The sequence below is a fragment of the Leptosomus discolor genome, unplaced genomic scaffold (genome assembly GCF_034619465.1).
Source record: "Leptosomus discolor isolate bLepDis1 unplaced genomic scaffold, bLepDis1.hap2 HAP2_SCAFFOLD_41, whole genome shotgun sequence".
Lineage (NCBI taxonomy): Eukaryota > Metazoa > Chordata > Aves > Leptosomiformes > Leptosomidae > Leptosomus > Leptosomus discolor.
Genome location: NW_028237908.1, coordinates 166,651 through 192,594, shown reverse-complemented (window position 1 = coordinate 192,594; position 25,944 = coordinate 166,651). Strand labels below are relative to the sequence as shown.

Here is a 25,944-nt window from a genome sequence, read left to right as displayed (position 1 = left end):
TGCAGACCGTTAGACTCGAGAAGAACACAAGCCGGCAGGACAGCACCCAATGGTGTTAGTGGTAGTGGCGCGTGGACAATGCCCATACACCAGTCACAGCTTACTTAGTGGTGGTTGTACTAGTAGAGAAAAGGATATAATGATGCTGTGGCAAACAATAAAGGTCTTCAGTTTCTCCCCAATAGGAGTCCGTGCCCTAAATCCGCCCCAGCTCAATGCTGTTTCCTGTCGGGGGCACTCGCCAGCCCAGCCAGCCCAGCCCTTCCCTGAATCTTGACTCCTTTCTGCCATCTCCCCAGTCGAGCCCAGCAAAGCAGCCCTGCTAGGACTGGAGTCAGAGAAGGAAACGGAGGCCACAGAGAACCTTCATCCAGCCGGCATGCTGAGGAGATCCCCACCCTGGGGAAATTGCAGCCCCACATCCCAAACTTGCTCCCCGCGACAGCAGGAGACAACTGGCCTCGGGGATCCTCAGGAAGGTCCTTTGGACCCAGGGAAAGGGCAGCCTGACCTGAGCTGTCACCCACACCAAAGGGTTTCTCTTTCCATGTCCCCCCTGCACACACACACACGGTGCCCTGCTCTTCTCCCAGGACATCCCATCTCCTCACAGAGACTTTTCCCTACAGAGCTCATCTCTGCTGACCTGGACAGGCATTCCTGCACCCCCTCCCCAGGCTCCCCACAGACCCTGAACTGGTGGTGCTGCTCTGCAGAGACAGTGGGCTGTGGTGGCCAGGGCCATGCTGGTGAGGCAGAGAGGCAGACCCAGCTCAGGGTGGCTACTGCCCCCTCCACCTCTGCACACAGATGCTGACCTTGCAGCTCCAGAAAAGAACTTGGAGAAAGGAACTCAGACAAACAAGTCGGTGCAGGGTCCTTTATTTGGTTTAAACACGCAGACAGCACAGCTCCTTATTTACACAAAGTCTCTGAGGCACACAAGGCAGGCAGACACTGACATAGAAATAGGATGAAGAATGGCAACATTTTTGAGGACAGAATACTCCCCGAGCAAGCTAAACCCCAAAGAAACCAAATCAAACAACCCACCAAAGAGAGGCTGGGCCTGTAATGAGTTCCATTACTAGTGATATGCAGGGGAAGATGGGCAGTTCATTGGTGCTTCTGCAAAGCAACCAGTCATCAGTTTCCTCAGGGCGTCCTTGAGCTCCTGGTTCCTCATGCTGTAGATGAGGGGGTTCACTGCTGGAGGCACCACCGAGTACAGAACTGCCAGTAGAAGGTTCAGGAGTGGTGAGGAGATGGAGGGAGTCTTCAGGTAAGCAAAGAAGCCAGTGCTGAGAAACAGAGAGACCACGGCCAGGTGAGGGAGGCAGGTGGAAAAGGCTTTGTGGCGTCCCTGCTCCGAGGGGATCCTCAGCACGGCCCTGAAGATCTGCACGTAGGACACCACAATGAACACAAAACACCCAAAGCCTAAACAGACACTGACCACAAGGACCCCAGCCTCCCTGAGGTAGGTGTCTGAGCAGGAGAGCTTGAGGATCTGGGGGATTTCACAGAAGATCTGGTCCACAGCTTTGCCTTGGCAGAGGGGCAGTGAAAATGTATTGGCCGTGTGCAGCACAGCATAGGGAAAAGCAGTGCCCCAGGCAGCTGCTGCCATGTGGACACAAGCTCTGCTGCCCAGGAGGGTCCCGTAGTGCAGGGGTTTGCAGATGGCAATGTAGCGGTCGTAGGCCATGACGGTGAGAAGACAAAACTCTGCTGTGATCAAGAAGATAAAGAGAAAAACCTGGGCAACACATCCCGAGTAGGAGATGGCCCTGGTGTTCCAGAGGGCATTGGCCATGGCTTTGGGGAGAGTGGTGGAGAGGGAGCCCAGGTCGATGAGGGAGAGGTTGAGGAGGAAGAAGTACATGGGGGTGTGGAGGTGGGGGTCACAGGCTACAGCAGTGATGATGAGTCCATTGCCCAGGAGCGCAGCCAGGTAGATGCCCAGGAAGAGCGTGAAGGTTAAAAGCTGCAGCTCCCATGTGTCTGCAAATCTCAAGAGTAGGAACTCTGTGATGGAGCTGCCGTTGGACATTGTTTCACCGCAGGAATGGGAGACTGTTGAAAGAGGAGAAGATATTGACAAGTGAGGAGAGTTTTGTCTGAGCCTGTTTTATGCCATTTCTCAGAGAAAACACACAAAATGACTTCTTTTTTGGGAGGAACTTCGATCAGTTCCTTTTTGTAGGTGCAGGATTGACGAGCAGGGGCTCTGCCCACGGGCTCCAGAGAAGTCAGACCTGTGCTATTGCAGAGGTGACAAACAGCCCGTGCATTCGGTAGGTGTTCCTGGCAATGGGTGCCTTCAGTCGAGTGAGAGGCTTTTGCCTCAGTGACCATGTGACAATTGTCCCTATTTATTGCAGTGTGATGGAGTCAGCACCCAGACCAGCTGTGTCTGAGAGGGTAGAGCCCAGGGAGGGACCCAGCCCTTCCAACTCTGCTCTCCTGAGCAGCAAAGTCTGGGTCGGAATCACTCACTGCCAACACAGAACCTTTCTCACAGCCATTTTCCATCTCCAGGCTCTCTCCAGACATGATACCAGCAGCGTGCCTGTCGAGGAGAATGGGGCTGTCACTAGGTTCCCATCCTCCCCTGCTGAAGTGCCCCCAACACGGGGGAAGGGCACTTCAACCCCTTTACCCCTGGGAGATGCTCAGGTGCCTGAAAAACTCTGCCCAGCATCTCCTGAAGGGAGAGTCAGCTTGTTTGTAATTTCCACACGCTGCATTGCCCACAGCCTCCCAGGGCCCGTGTCTCAAAGTGCATCTGAGATATCCCCACAACCCAGAGCTTCCATAAGCAAGAAAAAACAGCAGCAGAAAGAAGAAAAGAAAAACACGAAGCAATACCCTGATCCTTCTGCAAATGGGGAAAAGGAAAGAAAGACAGCTGGCACATGGGAAAGCCTTCTCCTTACACAGCAGAGCACAGCACCTCCACGTTGGTGACATCCCAGGCCGGTTGCTCTCAGTCCCTTTTCTCTGCAGAAGGAAGAGGTTTATGTGTCAGGAGAGATGCACTTTGGCTCTACTGCAGCTCTTGCTGCAGAAGAGACAGCATCTGCCCTGGACCCCCCTCAGCTTGTGGGCAGAGGGTCTGCTGGGGGGCAGAGGTGACCAGGGAGGCTTGCTCAGAAGCAGCTCTCTGTGTTGGGTCAGGAGCTTTCTGAATTCCCGCTGCCATGACATTTCTAGTTTTCTCTGCCCAGGTCTCTGCTGCCTGGAGCTGTCCCTGTCAGGAACTCTTTCTCTGTCCCCACATCTCCTCCCTGGCAGCACTCACACACCCCATCCCATGCTCTGTGTACGCAGCTCAGCCTTGCATACACCTCCTGGCAGCCAAGAACTGCCCAGGGGCACCTCCGTGGCACCAGGCTCTGATGGGAACATGAGTTCATTGCTGATGAGGATGGAGAGTTGATGCTGGGAAGGCCTGTAATCCAAAGGTGGTTTGTTTTTGATACTCCCGGATTTAGAAAGCTCCAAGTGAAACACATCTGGAGTTTCAGTGCCTTCTCCCAAACGGAGAGAATAATTTCCATGTCCAAACCCTCCCTCCACCCCTGAGGTGATTAAGAGTAGAAGACTGAAAGCACAGGTTCCATCCCATTCAGGTAAACCCTGCCTTGATGTGCTTCTTGAGAAGCTTCGTCTGCCATTGTTCTGGGGGTGATCTGGAGCAGTGAGAAGTCCTGAGCAGCACAGCACCCTTTGAACAGCAGAAGATCCTTGCCCTGCCCTGCTAGGAATCTCCCTTCCACCCACAACTTCTCCCCACAGCTCCATGAGGAGCTCACTGGGAAAGCTGAGTGCTGATCCTGGCTGATGACAGAGTCCCTGCTCCAGGTCACAGCCCCCTGGGTGAGGACAACCTGTTTGGGAGGACAGCTCTGGGCACCGCAGGCTGCATGCCCAGGTCCATAGCCCACAGCCATCCCCACCAGAAGGCAACCGTCATGCCCTGTCCCTCTCACACTGCACTAGGCAAGCCCTGCTCTGCAGCCCGTCTTCCTCTTCTCCATCACAGACAGATCCCAGAGGTTGTACACATCCAGGAGATCCTGCAAGGAGCCACCATCACATTTCCCTGCACCCAGAGACTTACTGTGTCAGAGGCTGGGAAGAGTTCTCCTCCAGTGAGCTCTCAGCCATCCTCCCACTCTCCCCTGCCTTTTACCTCTCTCTGCCCCGCTCCTTTCTGCTTGGTGCCCACAGGCAGCCCCCTCAGCCCTGCTGCGCTTGGCAGAGCGGCTGCTGCTGGGCAGAGCTGTCTCCCTGCAGCTCTGCCTGCTTGCTAGGAGCTCTCTCTGTCCCAGGAGCCCAGCCCAGATCAGCAGCACAGCAACAGCACAAGAACTTTTTAATTATCTCTCCGGTGGTTTAGTGTGAAGTTCATGGATCACAGAGACTGAGAGGAAGTTGAGGAAACCTCTTGAGGAGTCAAAGTCAGATGCAAACTCCGAAGTTTCTTGAAGCACTAATGGGTTCCGCTGAGGGACGTTACTGACAAAAACTCCCTGGGGGCTGGTTGAAAGAGAAACTTGGATTCAGTGATGACAGGTAGGCAAAGGCAAGGTGAAGGGGGCTCTGATGCTGAGTAACCCTTGGTGTGCTTTATCAAGCCAAAAGACCAAGCCCTGTCCCCCAGCCCCTGCAAGGCAGACCCTGTCCCTCACCCATTCCTCAGGGTTCTTCTGGGGCAGGGTGATGTGGGGATGTGCAGTGCCAAGGGCAGGGCCAAGGTCCTCTGCTTCTGGGGTTGTCCTGGGTGGGCTGAGGAGGCACTGAGGTGCTGGTGCCGAAAGGCTGAGGTGTCTTCTGGTAGGCCTTGGGGGCTGAGACAACAGCCCTAGCCAAGGGGAGAAAGACCTCGGCTCTCTTGGGGGCTTTGTGTCTTGCCAGAGCCCTTGAGCGTCTCCACCACAGGATGTCCTACAGTGTCCCACACCTGCGCTTGCCATTGCACCGTGCAGATCAGACTGTCCCCAGGAGAGGCCTGAGCAATGCCTGAGGGACATGTTGTCCCTTCCCAGAGTCTGGACATCAGGACCTGTATCCTTCATGGTACACCCCCAGGTTTCCTCTGCATCAGAGCCACCTTGACCTTGCCTTTGCCTGCCTGGGACAAAGGGAGCTCCTGGCAAGAGGGCAGTGCTGCCAAGAGCTCTGCAGTGTCCCTCTCCTCCCACAATCACAGAACCAAGGAGGCTGGAAGGCAGCCAGCCGCCACCTTTTCTGGGCTTCGCCTTCATGCTTGGTTTTAGCCAGCAGCTCCTTTCTCAGCCATGCCAGTCTCCTGCCACCTTTATGTGACTTCCAGAATGTCATAGGTGAACCATTGTGGATCATGGTAAGAAGATCCTTGAGCATCAAACAAGGCTCTGTACCCGTCTTCTCTGCAGGGCTGTAGCCAATGAGATTCTTCCAAGGAGATCCCTCAGCAGGCCAGAGTCTTTTCTCTTTTTGCCTTCTTCCCTTTTCTCAGGATCCTCAACTCTAACTTCTCATGGTGGACTTTTCCATTCCTCATCACCTCTTCCTTGTTTATAGATGTTGTGAGTTAACCCCAGCAAGAAATTAGGCACCACCCTGCAGCTTGATCACCTCCCTCGTCCAACCTGAGTGGGACGGGGGTAAAGGAAGAGTAAAAAGCAAGAAAACTTGGGGTTTGAGATGGTCATTTGGGGTCATTGGCCTGGTTGTGTCTCCCCCCAACCTCTTGCAGCCTCACTACTCCGGTCTATTCACTGGTGGGGCAAAGTCAGAAACAGAGCAGTCCTTGACACTGTGCAAAAAATCTTCAGCAACAGCTTCTGCCCAGGCTGCATCCCACCCCTTGTATTTCCCAACCCCCTTTGCTCTCACACTTGCCCTTAACCTTCTCTCGGTCACTCATTCCGGAGGCTGGTGCGTGACAGGGGATGTGGCACACCCAATCATTGCCACGTTCCCTGGCCCAGGGGCTTCTGAGGGTGTTTCAGAATGAATCCTGCTGTCTGCCTCAGGTCTTTCTGGGGTGCCACAGCACTTGCTCTTCAAGGCCCAGGATGGTGCTTTGGGGGGTGGTTTGGGTCACGGGGCATGTTGCCAACCATCTGGTTGTCACTTCCACCACAGTAAGCACATGGTGCTTGCCTTGGCAGGTTCGTGGCAGTGTGATATAACCCATCTGTGAGGCCTCTCTGTACTGATATCGCAGCCACCATCCTTCACACCACAGAGGCTTTGCTCGCTTGGCTCACTTGACTACGGTGCATGTTTCACACTCCTGAATAACACCTGCAATGGCTTCAGTGGTCAAGTGCACCCCTCCATCTCAAGCCCATCTGGACATCTGCTGGGGTGATTCCTCTAGTGAGTTGGGGCTTGGGTTCCTATCTCATCTCCGATGCCTTCAAGTGTGGTTTGTGTTCACATCCCAACCATGGTGTCCTCTAATGTTATGTCTGTGTCACAATCATGGAATCCTAAGAGGTGGCTTGGGTCCATATCTCAACCATGCTCTTCTGACAGCACCAAACAGTGACTCGATGGGTTTCACTGGAGTAGGCAAGGAACTCTTCTGTTAGGTAGTGTGTCCATGTAGCGGGATTACCTGCCTTTTCAGGCTGCAAAGAACAGGCACTGGGAGGTGATAACCACCCTAGGCACCTGCCCACACACCCTGACACCCAGGGACTGGCTGCCTCAGGGCATCTCTCAGGATCTCCTCACCATCAACTTCTCTCCTCTGATGCCACAATTCCACACCTGATTGCACAGGCATTAGGAGACAGGAACACTGTTACCATATAATTGCTGCACCATTATCTGGAGACCCAAGACTTATCACCTCCCCTTACTGAGAAGAACAAGTGTTCAACAAAGAAAAGGACACCTCTGTTCTCCCAAAAGTAACAGATGGATACATAGAAGAGAAACACAAGTTGCTGATGCCCAATCACTTTGCACAAGTCAATGATGGAAACATAGAATCACAGAATCATGTAATTGTTTGGATTCAAAGTGACCTCAAATATCATGTAGTTCCAACCATCCTGCTATGGCCGGGATTACTTCCATTGGACCAGGTTGCTCAAGGCTCCTTCCAACCTCATCTTGAAGACTTCCAGGGATGGAGGTGAGGCTGACAGCTCTGTAGTTACTCGAGTCCTCCTTCTTGCCCTTTTGAAGCCTGGAGTGAAATTTGCTTTCCTCCAGACCTGAGGCACCTCTCCTGTTCCCCATGACTTACCAAAGATGATGGAGAGTGATCTAGCAATGACTTCTGCCAGCTCCCTCAGTACCCACGGGTTCATTCCATCAGGGCCCATGGATCTATGTATGTACAGCTTGCTTAACTGATCCCTAATCCAGTCCTCATAAACCAAGGCAAACTCCTCCTTTCTCCTGACTTCCTCTGGGGCCTCAGGGGTCTGGGGCTCCTGAGGACAGTCTCCAGCAGTATAGCCAGAGGCAAGGAAGCATTCAGTAGCTCACCCTTCTTTGTATCCTCTGTCACGAGGACACCCTCCTCATTCAACGGTGGGTCTGCATTGCCTCTGGTGTTAGTTTCATCTGCAACGTGTTTGAAGAAGCCCTTTCTGCTGTCCTTGACCTCCCTTGCAAGGTTAAACTCCAAGGAGGCCTTAGCTTTCCAAGAGCCTTACAGTCCTCCCAAGTGGCCATCCCCTCCTTCCAAGATCTATAGACTCTCTTCTTCCACTTGAGTTTGACCATTAATTCCCTGTTTAACCATGCGGGTCTCCAGTTCCTTTTCTTGATTTCCTACCCACTGGGATGCTCACATCTTGAGCTTAGAAGAACTATCCTTGAACATAAACCGACTACTTTGGGCCTGTTTACCTTCTAGTACCGTGTTCTATGGGATTTCCCCAAGCAATTGCTTGAAAAGGCCAAAGTTTACCCTGCTGAAGTCCAAGGTTGTGATCTTGCTTGGTATTCTGTTCCTATCGCACAAGATCCTGAACTCCACCATCTCATGGTCGCTGCAGGCAAGGCTGCCCTTGACCTTCACTTCTTCAACTAGTCCTGGCTTGTTAGTGAGGAGGAGATCCAGCAGTGCTCCCCTCATTGTTGGCTCATCCACCAATTGTATCAAGAAGTTATCATCGATGCACTGGAGGAACCTTCTGGACTGTGAATGGCTGGCTGTGTAGGCCTTTACAGCAGATATCTGGGTAGTTAAAAACCCCCTTGAGAACCAGGGTCTGTGATTGTGAGGCTGCTGTCAGCTGCCTGTACAAGGCCTCATCTACTTCCTCATCCTGGTCAGGTGGCCTGTAACAGACACCCACAACAATATCTCCCATGCTAGCCTGCCCTTTGAGTCTCACACACAAACTCAGCTCGCTCCTCATCCACCCCTTGCCGGAACACCATACATTCTAGTTGCTCTCTTGTGTAAAGAGCAACTCCACCACTTTGCCTTGTTGGCCTGTCTTTCCTGAAAATGACACAGCCATCCATGACCACATTCCAGTCACATGAGCTGTCCCACCATGTCTGTGTAACTTCCACCAGATCATAGCCTCTGGCCCGCACAAGAGCGCATGGCTGGCTCATGGCCATCCTGCTGCCCACCAGGATCCCTGCCTGTCTTTCCTAAAGAGCCTATACCAGTCATAGGAGCTGTCCCACCACGTCTCAGTGATGCCTGTAACATCATCAGCATTGTAGATGTGCACAAATCTCTAACTCCTCTTATTTGTTCCCCACACTCCGTGAGTTGCGTAGAGGCATTTATGTGGGCTCCTCCCCCCACTGAAGCCGACTTACGAGCTGGAGTGCTTTCTGGCTGGAATTCGTTCTCTTACACTTGATGTGCTCTCTCACTGGCCTGCGATCCATTTCCACGACCAGGGCATCTATTTCTGGCACTGGCCTCAAAGTGAGATGGATTGAGGATCCCCTCCCCCAGCAAATCTAGTTTAGAGCCCTCCTTCCTAGATTGGCTAACATTTGTCCAAAGGTGTTCTCCCCTTCTCTGAGAGATGTACCCCATCAGCCCCCAGGAGACCAGGCTTCTCACAGGGAGTCCCATGGTCCAAGTAGCCAAAGCCTTGGCTGTGGCACCGCTCCTTCAGCCGTTCATGGATTTTCCTGAATCTGGTGGCTCTTTCAAGTGCCTTTCCTTTGACTGGGAGGACTGGTGAAAAGATGACCTGGGCCCCTGAGTCCTTCACTGCCTCTCCTAGGGCTCTGGAATCCCTCTTGATGCTCTTGAGATTGCTTCTGGTTGTGTTAATGATGCCCAAGGGAAACAGCAGCAATGGAGAGTGCTCCGTGGGAGGTGCCAAGTTTGATAGCCTCTCTGTGACATCCCTCATCCTAGCCCCCAGTGAGCAGCAAAACTCTCTAGACAGCAGGTCGATAAATGGGCGCCTCAGTAACCCTAAAAAGTGTCTCCCACTACTATTGCCCATCACTTTTTCTTGGTTGCCCTTGTAATTCGGGGAACCAATCTATCCGCCTTCCCCAACTCTAAGGCATTGTCTATGTCCCTCCTCATTCTGCAGAGCCATGAAGTGGTTCTGCAGGAGCACCTCAGGCTTTGAGGAAATCTTCTTCCTCCTTCTGGATCTTCCTTGCACCAGTTCCCAGTCCTCACTGTTGTTGGCTTCCCCCTTTGTTTTGGGTGTGCCAGTGGCAGAGTTTTGGCTCTTTGGCCGGAGGGAGCGGTTTTGGGTGTGCTGGTGGAAGAACCTCAGGCTCTTTGGCCAGAGGCTGTGGTTCCGCTGCCGCGTTGCCCTGCATCCAGCTAGCTCTCTCCTTGTCTGCCTCCCTGGTGCTCCGCAGCCTCGTGACCTTCTCCTGCAGCTCAGCCGCCTGCCGCAGGAGGTCCTCCACCTGAGCACAGCTTTTGCAGCTGCGTTTGTTCCCCACCCCTTCCCCAGGAGGAAGGTCTAGGCCCTTCCCCCAGGCTGAGGGCTGAACCGCAGCCTCTCCCTTCAGCAGCTCCGTCTGGCTGGAGGCACTGGTCACCGCCGGGGCCGGTGGTGCAGAGTGTCCAGCCAGAGCTGCAGCCTTGGCTCTGCCATGAGTGCCCACCCTTCTGCCTCGAGGGTCAGGGAGGATGAGCGCCCTCGGCCTCTCCAACTGGCGGAGCTTCAGCGCCCTCCCCGCACAATGCCGCGGGAGCTGCTCGCTCCGCTCCTTTGCTCCCCACAGGCTCCCGTTGTGGGCAGGCAGTGACAGCCGGGGACAGCCGTTGCTCTGGCCATGCCGACGGCCCCTCTGCCTCTCCCCGCAAGAGCTGCTGGCTCTGGGCGGGTCTCGTCGCTCCCCTGGTGTTTCCCTACAGCAGGAAAACCTCTGGAAAGCTCCTGAACACCGAGATCTGCTGCTGGCTGGGCCCGTCCCCAAGCAGCTGATCTCAGCGACTGATGTTTAATATGTTTGAGTTTCATCTTGAGAAAATGTCATGTCATTTTCTGTGGCAGCAGAGTGTCATTTTCTGTATCTGCCTTCCTGTTTAAAGGAATGGATTTATTGCTGACAATATCTATTTCCTGAAATCCTTGAGTGTGAGGGTTTTTATGGTTGTGGGTTGGTTTTTTTTTTAAGACTGCTGTAATGATTCTATTAAAATTAGGTGGCAAACTGTTTACAGTTTCTTCATACGTTTGTTGGGAAGAAATGGACCTTAGTAATCAGAAAACATGTAGGAGAGCTCTGCCTTGTTCAGTGCAAGCTTGCTTCTCAAATCCCAATTGCATGAAGGATTTGTCAGCTTTCTTTTGTAATGCTTTTTATTACATTGAAACTCTGTGCGTGTTCCGATGGGCAGTAGAGCACATTTTTAGCCTTAGTTCTTCCATCCAGAAGGTGTCAAATTCAGGAGTAATAGAGGAGGTTCCAGGCAGGGCCTTAATCATTCCTCACTGTGGAATCTTTCATCCTAGTCAGGTGTCCGCTTCTTGTGGAGTGTCTGCGTTTGTGGGGCGTGTAACAGGGGTCAGCTCGTAACCTTTGGAGTGAATCACTGACATGTGACGCCCAGCAATGAAGTAAAACATCCCTTGAGCTGCCTGAAGAACTTCTCTGGGGGAAAACTCATCCCCATGACTGCTCGGAAGAAGCTGCGGTTGGCTGGGGCAGACGTGGTAACCGGCTCCGTAAGGAAGTGTCAGTGTCAAAAGTGCAAGTGGAGCATTCCCCACCTCTGGTTTTTTGAGTGAGGTGCGTGTGAGTAAACTACACTCACAGCTCAGACATGAAGGCTTTTATTGCCCAGAACAGGCTGCCGGAGGGCTAAAGTACTGCATGGGTCGCTGAGAGCCGCCAGACTCTCCGGAGTGCTCTGAGGTTCCTTTGTGGAAGGAAAATTCAGAACATTTGGGTCAGTGCTACCCACGCTGTTCTTGCTTCACATTAAAACGGGATACTAAGCTAAATGGGTCGTGCTGGGTGGCGTCATAGGTGGCTGCACAGGGGACAGGTCAAGAGCAGCCCCTGCCTTGTGCAGCTCCTCCTGCTGTCCCTGATGGCTCAGGAGCTGCTAGGGCAGGAGTGTGCAGCAGGCTTGTGCCGCTGCTGGGGATGTCACTGGAGGCTTTGTGTCAGTCCCAGCAGGAGCAGGCAGCTGGCTTGTGCTGGTGCTGGTGATGGCCATGGCGGGTGAGGAGGTGTGAGGCCAGGGGCCAGCTTCAGCTTTGCCAAAGCGATGGTGATCTTCCTCTGTACCTGAATTACAACTACTCTGCCTGTCACACGCTGTATTTGATTTCTCTAACTTTTCTTGGATTTTCAAATGTCCTGATAAAATGACCATTTCTAAAGTCATCTTTTCAGATGCCAACTGCCCAGGAAAATGCCTTTTCAATTATTCTCCAGCTTTCTCCTTCCTTTACTGCTTGTTCATTCAGACATATCTCACCTATGAAGCTGCTTTGAGCTTCAGGGACTAAAAGCATTTCAGTAGTCTACTTTTCTCTTGCCAACTCTTTCATTATGTTTATACCTACCTTTCTATCGATCTAACACATTTCTTATAGGATTATCCCTTGTCAAAGGCACCTCATTAGAGACACCTTGTACTTAGCACACAGTTGAGGAGTGTGTTTTATTGTTGATGAGACTTGGTCCTGCTTTCCTTTTCTTTGTTGGCACATGGGAGAAGTCCTTCTGTGCCTGTGTGCAGGCAGTTCTCTAAGGAAAGCAGGGGGGAGCTGGTGCAATGGAGATGTGACATTTGTCTGCAGACTTGAGTGGAGAAGTCTGAGCTAAGAGAGGATGTAAATCCCCATTGAACAAACACAGCAATGAGGAGGTAGAGGAGGTGAGCAGCAAAGCTGTCCGTACAGTGTCAGACCTCAAGGGACTGCTGTTCCTAGCTGTCCAGACCTGCTGAGGAGACATTCTGCATCTATATCAATTACAGAATCCTACTATCACGTCTTCTCTAAACTGACAATTGATTAAAAATACACTTTTAAATTAATTTCAATAAGGTGCACTATTCAATTTTCCTCTGTAACTACATTCTGAAAGAACTACAATTAGCTGTAGAAATCTCGAAGACTTGAAGAAAATGAAAGTTAGAGAAATAGCTCCTTAGAGCTTTCTGTCTTTTAATGAGCCCCATGGGGTATTTGGCCTTAAGTAAAGGAATCTCAGCTACTGAGAGGAAACTGAGCAAACTGCTCAAGTCGTCAAAGTCAGAAGCAAACCCCAAAGTCCCTTGAAGGACTGACTGGCCCCACTGAGGGCCACTGCTGACAAAGCCTCCCCAGGGACTCCTTAGAGCAGAGAACTGGAGGCTGTGCTTGCAGGCAGGCAAAGGCCCTGTGCAGGGGGCTGGAGTGCTGAGAAAACCCTGGCTTTGTTTCACCCAGCAGAAAGTCCAAAGCCTGAGCCTCAGGCCCTGGGCAGGCAGATCCTGCCCCTCGCGGGGGGCTCAGGGCTCTTCCCGGGGGCAGTGGGGTGTGACGGGGAGCAGTGCCAAAGGCAGGGAAACTGGACAAGCCCTCCCGCCTTCCCCAAGCAACGGGCAAGGAGAAACGGAAAGTTCTGCCTGGGAGGCCTTGGTGGCAGAGGCCACTGCCATAGCCAAGGGGCCCAAGGCCTTGCTCCTGTTGGGCCTTTGAGCCTTGCCAGAGCCCTCGGCCATCTCTGCTGCAGGCTGTCCTGCACTCTGCCACGCCTGCCCCTCTTCCCTTGCCGGCTGCACACACCCATCTTGCTTTCCCACACAGCTCTGCCCTCAGCATTTCTAGACCTTTACTGATGTCTCTCCGCCCTCACTCTCTGTTCCTTGAAACACAAAGCCATGGGCTGATCCAGACTCCCTATGGAGCATCACTTCAACCACAAGGCTACCCTTGGAGGGAGATTTCTTTTTCCTCACATGCAGTCTGAACCTTCCGAACGGCACTTTGTGGAGGTTTCCTTCTCTTCCCACTACAGGAGAAAAGCTCCATCATCTCTGGAAGAAACCTTCAAGCAGTTATTATAGAGCCCTGGGCATGCACTTCATCAGCCTAAAGAAGCTCAGGTCCCTCAGCCCTCCACACAGGCCCCTAGCTCCATACTGCAATTCCTGTCTGGAGCTTCTCCAGTTCCTTCCCTTTCCTCCAGAACAGAGTGCCCCACATGCAGACTCACTAATCCAGATGTGGCCACACCAGTGCTCAGTCAAGGGCCATGATAACTCCTGTCTGGGTGGCCACTCTCCCCCTAATACAGCCCTGTGTGCAGCAGGCCTTATTCATGGTCAGCATGTGCCAGTGGCTACTGCGGCTTCCCTCATCATGCCCGGGCTCCTCTCCTCAAGGTCACAGAATCACAGAATCACAGAAAGGTGAGGGTTGGAAGTGACCTCTGGAGATCGTCTAGTCCAACCCCCCTGTTAAAACAGGTTCACCCACAGCAAGTCACACTGGACTGCGTCCAGGTGGGTTTTGAATATCTCCTCCGAAGTTTGTTGTAACCCAAATTGAGGACCCGGCACATGGCCGTGTTCAAACATCATAGCATTGGCCTCAGCTTGTCAATCCAGTCTGTCCAGAACCCTCTGCAGGTCCTTCCTACACCCAAGCAGTTCAATACACCCACCCAACTTAATGCTATCTGCAAACTCACACAGGGAGCACTCAGTCTCATCATCCAGATCATCAATAAAGATGTGGAACAAGACCGGCCCCAATACTGAGCCCTGGGAGACACTGCTTGTGTCACCATCTGGATGGAACTACGTTCACCACTACCCTGTTCTCGGCTGTCCAGCCAGTTAACTTGATCCAACCTGAGCAAGTTGTCGTGACCAGTAATTCCACACAACACACTTTTCCCAACCTGCATAATCCCTATACCTAAGAGAACTGAAGTTATGGATGACATGAACTCAGTGGACACTTCACGGACAATTTCATGGACATTTAAGAGGAGTGGCCCATAGTTAGAGCAATGATAGCTGTCTGTAAACAGCGTGATTGGTAGGGGGTGGTTGTATATGAGGGTCTTTTGGATACTGTGGGACCGGACTATGACACAAAAGGGATGGAATAACAGGTGGAAACTGGACTGGGTCTGGCTGGGCTGAGCTTACTTCTCTTCATGTAAGCTCCCATGGCGCTATGTCTCAGTTTTGTTGACCAAAACAATGCTGAAAACACACTAATGACCTATCAGTTTCTGAAAAGTGTTTGAAAAGTGTTAAGGCCTTCTCTGTTTCTGACTGTGCCCCAGCAGTGAATAGCGGGGTGAGGGTGCAAGAGGTTGGGGGGAGAAATAATCTGGCCAATGACCCCAAGTGACCATCTTAACCCCCAAGATTTCTTGATTTTACTCTTTCTTTCCTCATCCCTTGTCCCACTGATGTTGGGAAAAGGAGGAGAGCAAGCGGCAGGACAGTGCTAATTTCTTGCTGTGGTAAACCCACAACATTTACAAACAAAGAAGAGCTGGTGAGGAATGGAAAAGTCCGGGGTGAGAAGGTAGAGTGGACCATCCTGAGAAAAAGGAAGAAAGCAAAGAGCAGGACCTCAGGACAGCAGACTTTGGCCTGCTGAGAGAACTTCTTAGAAGAATCCATGGGCTACAATGCTGCAGAGAAGATGGGTGCAGAGAGCTGTTTGATGACAAGGATCTCCTCTTCTCAATCCAGAATGCTCTGTCGTGACATGCTAGAGGTCACATAAAGGTGGCAGGAGACTGGCATGGTTGAAAAAGGAGCTGCTGGCTAAAACCAAGCATGAAGGGGAAGCCCAGAAAAGGTGGCGGCTGGCTGCCTTCCAGCCTCCTTGGTTCTGTGATTCTGGGAGGAGAGGGACACTGCAGAGCTCTTGGCAGCACTGCCCTCTTGCCAGGAGCTCCCTTCGTCCCAGGCAGGCAAAGGCAAGGTGAAGGTGGCTCTGATGCTGAGGAAAGCTGGGGGTGTTCCATGAAGGCTACAGGTCCTGACCTCCAGCCTCTGGGAAGGGAGAACAGGTCCCTCAGGTGTTGCTCAGGCCTCTCCTGGGGACAGTCTGATCTGCACGGTGCAATGGCAAGCGCGGGTGTGGGACACTGTAGGACATCCTGTGGTGGAGATGGTCAAGGGCTCTGGCAAGACACAAAGCCCCCAAGAGAGCCGAGGTCTTTCTCCCCTTGGCTAGGGCTGTTGTCTCAGCCCCCAAGGCCTACCAGAAGACACCTCAGCCTTATGGCACCAGCACCTCAGAGCCTCCTCAGCCCACCCAGGACAAACTCAGAAGCAGAGGACCTTGGCCCTGCCCTTGGCACTGCACATCCCCACATCACCCTGCCCCAGGAAGAACCCTGAGGAATGGGTGAGGGACAGGGTCTGCCTTGCAGGGGCTGGGGAGTCAGGGCTTTCTTTTGGCTTGATAAAGCACACCAAGGGTTACTCAGCATCAGAGCCACCTTCACCTTGCCTTTGCCTACCTGTCCTCACTGAATCCAGGTTTCTCCTTCAACCAGCCCAGAAGGAAGATTTGTCAGTAACATCCCTCTGTGGAACCCATTACTGCTCCAAGAAACTTTGGAGTTTGCATCTGACTTTGACTCCTCCAGAGGTTTCCTCAACTTCCTCTCAGTCTCTGTGATCCATGAACTTCACACTAAACCACCGGAGAGATAATTAAAAAGTTCTTGGGCTGTTGCTGTGCTGCTGATCTGTGCTGGGCTCCTGGGACAGAGAGAGCTCCTAGCAAGCAGGCAGAGCTGCAGGGAGACAGCTCTGCCCAGCAGCAGCTGCTCTGCCAAGCGCAGCAGGGCTGAGGGGGCTGCCTGTGGGCACCAAGGAGAAAGGAGCGGGGCAGAGAGAGGTTGAAGGCAGGGGAGAGTGGGAGGATGGCTGAGAGCTCACTGGAGGAGAACTCTTCCCAGCCTCTGACACAGTAAGTCTCTGGGTGCAGGGCGATGTGTCGGTGTTTCCTTGCAAGATCTCCTGAATGTGTCCAACCTCTGGGATCTGTCTGTGATGGAGAAGAGGAAGACGGGCTGCAGAGCAGGGCTTGCCTAGTGCAGTGTGAGAGGGACAGGGCATGACGGCTGCCTTCTGGTGGGGATGGCTGTGGGGTGTGAATCCTGGTGGGGATGGCTTGAAGGTGTGAAGGTGGGTGTGCAGTCAGGGGTGACCAGGGCTGCCCTTCCAAGCAGGGGGTCTTCACCATGGGGGTCTGTGACCTTGGGCATGGACTCTGTCACCAGCCTACATCAGCACTCATCCTGCCCCTGGGAGTTCCTCATGGAGCTGTGGGGAGAAGCTGTGAGTGGAAGGACAGATCCCCAGCAAAGTTTCATGTCTTCTGACACATAAACCTCTTCCTAGTGCAGAGAAAAGGGACTGAGAGCAACCGGCCTGGGATGTCACCAACGTGGAGGTGCTGTGCTCTGCTGTGTAAGGAGAAGGCTTTCCCGAGTGCCAGCTGTCTTCCTCTCCTGTTCCCCATTTGCAGAAGGATCAGGGTATTGCTCTGCATTTTTTTCTCCAATTCCTGCTGCTCCTTTTCTTGCTTTCGGAAGGTCTGGGTTGTGGGGGGAGCGTTAGGCATCTCAGATGCATTTGAGTCACTGATCCTGGGGGGCTGTGGGCAATGCAGGGTGTGGGACTTGGAAACAAGTTGATCCTCCCTACGGGAGGTGCTGGGCACTGTCTTTCCGGCACCTCAGAACATCCCTGAGGTGAAGAGGTTGAAGTGCACTTCCCTCGTGCTCGGGGCACTTCAGCAGGGGAGGGTGGGAACGTAGTGACAGCCCCGTTCTCCCCCACAGGCACGGTGCTGTTACCATGTCTGGAGAGAGCCTGGAGATGGAAAATGGCTGTGAGAAAGGTTCTGTGTTGGCCGTGAGTGATTCCGACCCAGACTTTGCTGTTCAGGAGAGCAGAGTTGGAAGGGCTGGGTCCCTCCCTGGGCTCTTCCCTCTCAGACACAGCAGGTCTGGGTGCTGCCCCCACCACACTGCAATAAATAAGGACAATTGTCACATGGTCACTGAGGCAAATGCCTGTCACTCGACTGAAGGCACCCATTGCCAGGAACACCTACTGAATGCACGGGCTGTTTGTCACCACTGCAATAGCGCAGGTCTGACTTGTCTGGAGCCCATGGGCAGAGCCCCTGCTCATCAATGCTGACCTCGCAAAAAGGAAATGACTGAATTTACCCTTAAAAAAGAAGCCATTATGGGGGTTATCAGAAAGAAATTGCATAAGACTGGCTCAATGAAATCTGTCCTCGCTTGTCAATGTCTTCTCCTCTTTCAACAGTCTTCTATTCCTGCAGTGAAATAATGTCCAACGGCAGCTCCATCACCCAGTTCCTCCTCCTGCCGTTTGCAGACACACGGGAGCTGCAGCTTTTAACCTTCGCGCTCTTCCTGGGCATCTACCTGGCTGCCCTCCTGGGCAATGGACTCATCATCACTGCTGTAGCCTATGACCACCGCCTCCACACCCCCATGTACTTCTTCCTCCTCAACCTCTCCCTCCTTGATCTGGGCTCCCTCTCCACCACTCTCCCCAAAGCCATGGCCAATGCCCTCTGGAACACCAGGGCCATCTCCTACGCAGGATGTGTTGCACAGGTTTTTCTCTTTGTCTTCTTGATCACAGCAGAGTATTGTCTTCTCACAGTCATGGCCTACGACCGCTACGTTGCCATCTGCAACCCCCTGCACTACGGGACCCTCCTGGGCAGCAGAGCTTGTGTCCACATGGCAGCAGCTGCCTGGGGCACTGCTTTTCCCTATGCTGTGCTGCACACGGCCAATACATTTTCACTGCCCCTCTGCCAGGGCAATGCTGTGGACCAGTTCTTCTGTGAAATCCCCCAGATCCTCAAGCTCTCCTGCTCAGACACCTACCTCAGGGAGGTTGGGGTACTTGTGGTCGGTATCTGTTTAGGCTTTGGGTGTTTTGTGTTCATTGTGGTGTCCTACATGCAGATCTTCAGGGCCGTGCTGAGGATCCCCTCGGAGCAGGGACGCCACAAAGCCTTTTCCACCTGCCTCCCTCACCTGGCCGTGGTCTCCCTGTTAGTCAGCACTGGCATGTTTGCCTACCTGAAGCTCCCCTCCATCTCCTCCCCACTCCTGAACCTTCTGCTGGCAGTTCTGTACTCGGTGGTTCCTCCAGCAGCGAACCCCCTCATCTACAGCATGAGGAGCCAGGAGCTCAAGGACGCCCTGAGGAAACTGATGACCGGTTGCTTTGCAGAAGCACCAATGAACTGCCCATCTTCCCCTGCATATCACTAGTAATGGAACTCATTACAGGCCCAGCCTCTCTTTGGTGGGTTGTTTGATTTGGTTTCTTTGGGGTTTAGCTTGCTCGGGGAGTATTCTGTCCTCAAAAATGTTGCCATTCTTCATCCTATTTCTATGTCAGTCTCTGCCTGCCTTGTGTGCCTCAGAGACTTTGTGTAAATCAGGAGCTGTGCTGTCTGTGTGTTTAAACCAAATAAAGGACCCTGCACCGACTTGTTTGTCTGAGTTCCTTTCTCCAAGTTCTTTTCTGGAGCTGCAAGGTCAGCATCTGTGTGCAGAGGTGGAGGGGGCAGTAGCCACCCTGAGCTGGGTCTGCCTCTCATCCTCACCAGCATGGTCCTGGCCACCACAGCCCACTGTCTCTGCAGAGCAGCACCAGCAGCTCAGGGTCTGTGGGGAGCCTGGGGAGGGCGTGCAGGAATGGCCATCCAGGTCAGCAGAGATGAGCTCTGTAGGGAAAAGTCTCTGTGAGGAGATGGGATGTCCTGGGAGAAGAGCAGGGCACCGTGTGTGTGTGCAGGGGGGACATGGAAAGAGAAACCCTGTGGTGTGGGTGACAGCTTGGGTCAGGCTGCCCTTTCCCTGGGTCAAAAGGACCTTCCTGAGGATCCCCGAGGCCAGTTTTCTCCTGCTGTCGTGGGGAGCAAGTTTGGCACGTGGGTCTGCAAGGTGCCTGGGTTGGGGATCTCCTCAGCATGCCGGCTGGATGAAGGTTCTCTGTGGCCTCCGTTTCCTTCTGTGACACCAGTCCTAGCAGAGTTGCTTTGCTGGGCTCGACTGGGGAGACGGCAGAAAGGAGTCAAGATTGAGGGAAGGGCTGGGCTGGCTGGGCTGGCGAGTGCCCCCGACAGGAAACAGCATTGAGCTGGGGCGGATTTAGGGCACGGACTCCTATTGGGGAGAAACTGAAGACCTTTATTGTTTGCCACAGCATCATTATATCCTTTTCTCTACTAGTACAACCACCACTATGTAAGCTGTGACTGGTGTATGGGCATTGTCCACGCACCACTACCACTAACACCATTGGGTGCTGTCCTGCAGGCTTGTGTTCTTCTCGAGTCTAAGGGTCTGCACCTATTTACTTCCCTGTTCTCTTCCTTTACTCTTCTTCAAGGCTCAGGGCAGGACCTGCCTGAATCCTGTCAACTCTTTCCATCCCTTGTTCCTCCTTAATTCCCCCTTTTCGTTTTTCTACCGTATAGACAGTTACTAACGTTCAGAGGATCATTCCCTATATGCAAGATAAGAAACATGGTAATATTAAAATTATACATGTGATTATACATAAAATCAATAACCCAACCTTGATTAAGATCTCCAACCGTTCCCTCAGGCCCCGATTGTTTAATAAGGTAGCTAAAGGAGTCATGAGGATGCTAGCTGCATTACAATGCACACCTATCAACCCTCGTAATCCAGTTACTTCTTTCCCAATTACTTCTACATTATCTATGTGTAGTCCAACAAGGCACGTGTGAAAAGGCTGTTCTGGTTGTGCCATCAAGATGTAGAAGGCTGTCTGGTTCAAGGCATGAGCCAAAGATACCCATATGTTACTGTTGTTCTGGGGTGTCAGCGTCGGTGTCAGCGTCTTCATCGTATGTCCCATAGTCTGTATTGATGTGATCAACACTTCCACTCCCAGCAGCGTGATTAGGTAGATCGCCATCCCCATATTTTGTTTTTTCAAGCCACAGCCTTACACACTGCACTGGAATCCACTCTGGTCCTTCATCTGAGGAAACACAAGCATACCCTCTACCCCACGTTATTAACATGAATGGTCCTTCCCATTTCCCTCTCTCTAGCGAACGCACCCAGACCTTCACATTTGGGTTTAGTGTATCTGACATTCTGGAACCTAGGCTTAAAAAATGTTTAATTAGAGGTGGTTGTTGGTCCCCTATGTCGTTTCTAAGGTCTACACAATTCAAGACACAGACCATCTTCCATAAGCTTATCTGCAGGCTTTCCCCCTGCATTCCCCCTTTTGGTTTTTGCAGCATGTTTTTTACAATTTGGTGAGTGCGTTCAACGATTGCTTGTCCTTGTGGAGAGTGTGGAATGCCCATGACGTGTTTTACACCCCACATTTGTGAAAACATTTGTGTCTTTTTGCTGTTATATCTGGGACCACTATCTGTCTTTATAGTTGCTGGTATTCCTAATACTGCAAAGGCAGCAGTCCCGTGTCTAAGAACGTCCCTTGCTTTTTTCCCTGCATTCAGCTGTTGCCCATATCGTCCCTGAATAGGTATCAACTGAAACACGTACCCACTTCTGGCTTCCCAATTCTGAGACGTGTCACATCTGATGGCCATAATTTAAGCGCTTGGAGACCTCGAGGGTTAACTCCAGTTGGGCCTGCGGCCGCACATTGTTGACAATCAGGACACATACGCACAATTGCATGAGCATCATTGCAGAAAAAACAAAGTAGTTTTTGAAGAGCTCGAGCAGATTGGTAGAAAAATTCATGTGATAATTGGGCTTGTTTGAAGATTTGTGGTGTAGGCGCCGCCCAGGCCAGGGCAGTCAATCTGTCTGCTTCCCAATTCCCTTCTGCTATAGCTCCAGGTCAAGTAGTACGGCCTCGTATATGTAGTACGTAAAAATCACTTACCCGGTTGCTGATCAAACTCCATAATTGTTTAAACAGGGAAAATAACTGCTCATTATTGACATCTTTTAATGAAGCTTTTTCTATTCTTTGAACGAGCCTGCAAACATACTGTGAGTTAGTGACTATGTTCAAAGGTTCACTCCACCTTTGGAACACCTTAATAACTGCAACCAGTTCTACAATTTGGGGCATTCCTGAGACTGTACGAATCTCCCTCTCCCATTTTCATCCTTCTTTCCAAACTATCACTGCTCGTCCTCATTTTCCTGAGCCATCGGTAAATACTGTGCGCCCAGGTACGGGAACTGGGCTGCGTCAGGGTCGGGCGATGATGTGCATGTCTTTAAAAGACACGAATAATTTGTGTGACAGTAAATGAATACTGATATTTCCAGTAAAATTCAGCAGCGCAGTTTGAAGGGGTAGACTATTTGCCATTCTCCATCCCAGACAGTCTTTTGTAAATGGTACATAGAGAATTAATACTTCTTGTCCTTGTAATTGTACTGCCCGTTTCCGCCCTTTACATATTAACATTGCAAACATCTCTGCCCTGGTTATAATGGTCTTTGTTGGCTGATGTAGCAGGAAGATCCGCTCTATGAGGATGAGGGGGTCTGCTTCAGTCTCCACCTATTGTCCTAATAATGCCATGGGTTGAGAGGATGTGTTTATAATAAAAAGTTGGAGGCCAGGACCCTCCCTTAGTCGGCCCGCTTGCCTTGACTGAATTGCAAGTTCAACAAGGGCTAGAGCTTGTTGCGCTTCCAGTGTTAGACTACGTCACGAATCCAAGGCAAGATCACCCTTCAACAACATGAACAAAGGCTGTAAAGTATCATTATTGATTCCCAGTAGTGATTAACCCAATTGACAGCACCTAAGATTTTTGGCAGATCATTTAGCGTTGTGATTTCCCATTTCAAGACCACCTTCTGGGGTTCTACAGTTCGTTCCATTATTTTCCACCCCAGGTAGCGCCAAGGGGGTTCCTCTTGTACTTTTTCAGGTGCTACCTCGAGTCCATAAAACTGTAGGGCCTTCAACGCTTCATTGACCACTTCCTTCTAAATTGTCAACTCAGCCCCTGCAATCAAGATATCGTCCATAGAATGATATACCAGTATCTGCGGGGGCTGTTCACGAACCCCAGAGAGTGCCCCTGCAACACACATTTGACAGATAGTAGGGCTGTTCTTCATTCCCTGAGGCAAGACAGTCCAGTGACAGCGTAGCATGGGTGCACTATTGTTAACAGCTGGAACGGAGAAAGCAAAGCGAAAACAATCCTGCTTTGCGAGGGGAATTGTAAAGAAACAATTAGATCCATTACTATTATCGGCCAATTTGATGGAAATATTGTGGGAGAGGGGACTCCGGGTTGTAAGGCTCCCATACTTTCTATCACAGCGTTGATCTGCCTCAGGTCATGTAACAAGTGTCATTTCCCAGTCTTTATCTTAATGACAAAGATTGGTGTGTGTGGGAGGACACTCATGAAATAAGGGACATGTGAACAATCCAGCCTTTCCAGAGAATCCGAGCTGGGACGTACCGGAACTGCTGAAAGCGTAAACAACTTGCGGTGCAGGGGGCATGAACATCTTACAGGGGCAGGAGAAGAGACAGCCGCCATTAATGACGCAGTTTTAGTTTCTTGAAGAAGATGGGTGTGAACATTTGTGAACGTGATTTGAACAGGACTCGCAATGTGGCCAGTCGGGTTGGACTATGGGCCGTTATTTGCGATGAAGCCAATCAGTATCTATTGGGTGTGGTGGAGGGTTATAAATTGCACTGGAAACACGGAAATAAAGGTTCACTTGTTAGATCACATTGATCGTGTCAGTGTCCTCACGCAGCTCCCGCAGGTGCAGGGAAGGTGTTTTAAGATTTCGTTTTATTTCTCATTACTCCTCTCTGAGTTAATTGGTAATAAATTACATTTCCCTTCAGTCGAGTCTGTTTTGCCCGTGACGGTAAATGCTGAATGATCTCCCTGTCCTTATCTCAACCTTACAAGCCTGTTGTTATTTTTTTTCTCTCCCCTGTCCAGTTAAGGAGGGGAGTGATAGAGTGGCCTTGGTGGGCACCTGGCATTTTGGCCAGGGTCAACCCACCACAGGGGGACACAAAAGCCACAGCTGAGTGCACCAAAGTTATGTTTGCTTTCTTCTGTGGTCATGGGGCACCTGAGAGCTGTCTCTATTGTCATCAGGGGAACACATGTGGTGGGTCATTCATTCATCCTGGAAGGGACCTCGGCAGGTCTCTAGGCCAAGCTAAACCGTACACAGCTGGAGAAAGAAGAAACAAGCGTGGGCTGTAGGCATGCTGGGCTGTGTTACTTTAAGATAGAGACTCAGATAGACAAACAGAGAGCATGGATCCGTCCAGGAACTGATCTTTCCAGAACAGAATCACAGAACCACTGAGGCTGGAAGGCAGCTAGCTTCCACCTTCTCTGTGCTTAGTTCTCACGCCTGATTTTAGTTTGAGAGCTCCTTTCTCATCCATTGCTGCCTCTTTCCACCTTGGTGGGAATTCCTGTATGTTGGGTTGGACCATTCTGGGTCATGAAGAGGTGATCCTTGAGCATCAAAACAGCTCACTGAGGAATGCACCTGCCCACAGGCATCCACCAGTCCTAGGTTGACAAAATTGCCATCCCTAACTCTTATACTAACAAGTCTTTACAGTATGAAGTTTTATTACTGTCCTGGTTTGGGTTAAACCAGAACTAATTTTGTTTTAGTGCTTTAACTTTTCAGTTAAGTCTCCTCTAACTAGCGGCATTTTCTGAAACAGGAGCATGTTTTTCCAGACAGTGACTACTCCCAGCAGTGATAAGGCTGAGGGGAGTCAGTACCGAGGAATGGGATGCAGAGAGGCCCTTGCTTATACTTGTTCTTGTAGCGACCAAGGTCACTGCTAGATCTTGTACTGCGTGTTGGGGTGTCGGGTGTGAAAAGGGTCACAAGCACGGAAAAGTTCGCACCTGCTGGGAGGAGCAAACTGGACAGGTGACCCAAACCTGACCAACAAAGTGTCCCACCCCGTATACGTCATATTCAGTATAAAGCTGAGAGATCACGAGAGTCAATCTCTCTTCTTCGATGGCCAATGTCTGAGGAGGACTCCGTCTGTTCTTCTGTCGTCGATCCCTGATCCCTGAATCCAGGGCCTGAGTCCAGCTCCTGCATCCTGTCCCTGTCTGCTGCCCAGTCCAGCCTGGGACTGCCCCAGTGCCAGCCCTGCAGTGTGGTGGTGATGTATCGTCATCAGGGTGGGAGGAGTTGGATTTGGTATTGGTTTTGTACATATTGTATATATTTAATTATTTCCTTATTCTTATTAATATATTTTCTTTTATTGTTATTATTTGATTAAAGCTGTTTTAGTTTTCTTTTCCAAGCCATAAAGTCACTCTCTCTTGTTCTCTCTCCTTTTCACTTTTGGGAGGGGAGAGGGGTTAATAGAAAGCGTCTGTTATTTGTTAGTGGCCGGCCCAGCCTCAGACCTTGACAAGTACCTTTCTTAAGATAGCTGTATGTCGCTCCCATTGTATACTGATTTACCGTGCCTGAGGAAGCAAACTGAAGGCCACCAGCTCGTCACAAGTACCAGAAGAACAGCCCTGCCATGGACGGAAGGACTTTGTTTCTTGGAATTTGTGAGCCGCCCTTCTCTACAGCAGAAGGATCCTGCCTTGTTGGTGGTCACTCCTACTACCCACAGCATCTCCCCACAGCGCCATGGGAACGTCCCAGGGCAGGCTGAGTGCTGACCCTGGCAGGCAGCAGAGTCCCTGACCTGGCACACAGCCCCTGGGGGGCAGGGACCCTGCTCTGCCCTGGGCACCCCTGCCTGCACACACGGATTCACATCCTGCAGACATCCCCAGGAGAAAGAAGTCATCATGCCCTGTCCCTCTGAAGGTGCAGCAGGCAAGCCCTGTTCTGGAGCACGTCCTTCTCTGCACCGACCATCGAAGGTGCCAGCTTTAGATCTCTCCAGGAACAGCAGCTGCGTTGTCCTACAGCCAGAAACTTACTGTGTCCAGGGCTGTGAGGATGCCTCCCCCAGTGAACACTCCGCTCTCCCTCCCTGCCCGCAGGCAGTGCCCTCAGCCCTGCTGTGCTTCGCACAGGAGCTGCTCCTGGGCAGAGCTGTCTCTCTGCAGCGCTGCCCACTTGCCAGCAGCTCCCTCCACCCCAGGAGCCCAGCCCAGCTCAGCAGCAGGGGAGCAGCCCAAGGCAGCCCTTTCTCTGCCCCCTCTGGGCTCCCTCCAGCTGTCCCTGGGGCTCCAGGGGAACCTGCTCTCAAACAGGCTGAAGTCAGCACTGAGGTTCCCTCCCTCAGCTGGGCACAGAGACTGACTGCCAGCTGTGTCATTTCTGCTATCGGAAAAAGAATTGGCCTTGACAGCACCTCTTCTTCTCCCATCAACAGCACACACAGGGTCTTGAACACTCAGTACGAGGATTCCTTATGGCAAGTCAAAACTTGCCTGCTTCCACAGCTGGGGTGCTTCAGCCTAAATGTGCAGCAATGTCTCAGCCAGGGCCACAGGCAGGATGAACTGG

The 25,944-nt window shown here is 51.8% G+C and overlaps 2 protein-coding genes across 2 annotated transcripts; one reads left to right on the top strand and one right to left on the bottom strand.

Annotated features, from left to right (window-relative positions):
* Positions 1-1,087: 1,087 nt before the first annotated feature.
* LOC147412398 (olfactory receptor 14C36-like) lies at positions 1,088-2,053 on the bottom strand. The gene has a single exon (XM_086481389.1). The coding sequence runs from the start codon at positions 2,051-2,053 to the stop codon at positions 1,088-1,090; it is 966 nt and encodes a 321-aa protein (XP_086337515.1).
* Positions 2,054-11,633: 9,580 nt separating this feature from the next.
* On the top strand, positions 11,634-18,723 carry LOC147412397 (olfactory receptor 14C36-like). The gene is made up of 2 exons (XM_086481387.1): positions 11,634-11,640; positions 17,807-18,723. Exons 1-2 carry the CDS (start codon positions 11,634-11,636, stop codon positions 18,721-18,723), a joined length of 924 nt encoding a protein of 307 aa, XP_086337513.1.
* Positions 18,724-25,944: the final 7,221 nt, after the last annotated feature.

Bases quoted from the DNA above. Each gene is read 5' to 3' on its own strand.
- LOC147412398 (XM_086481389.1), bottom strand. From the start codon at position 2,053: ATGTCCAACGGCAGCTCCATCACAGAGTTCCTACTCTTGAGATTTGCA.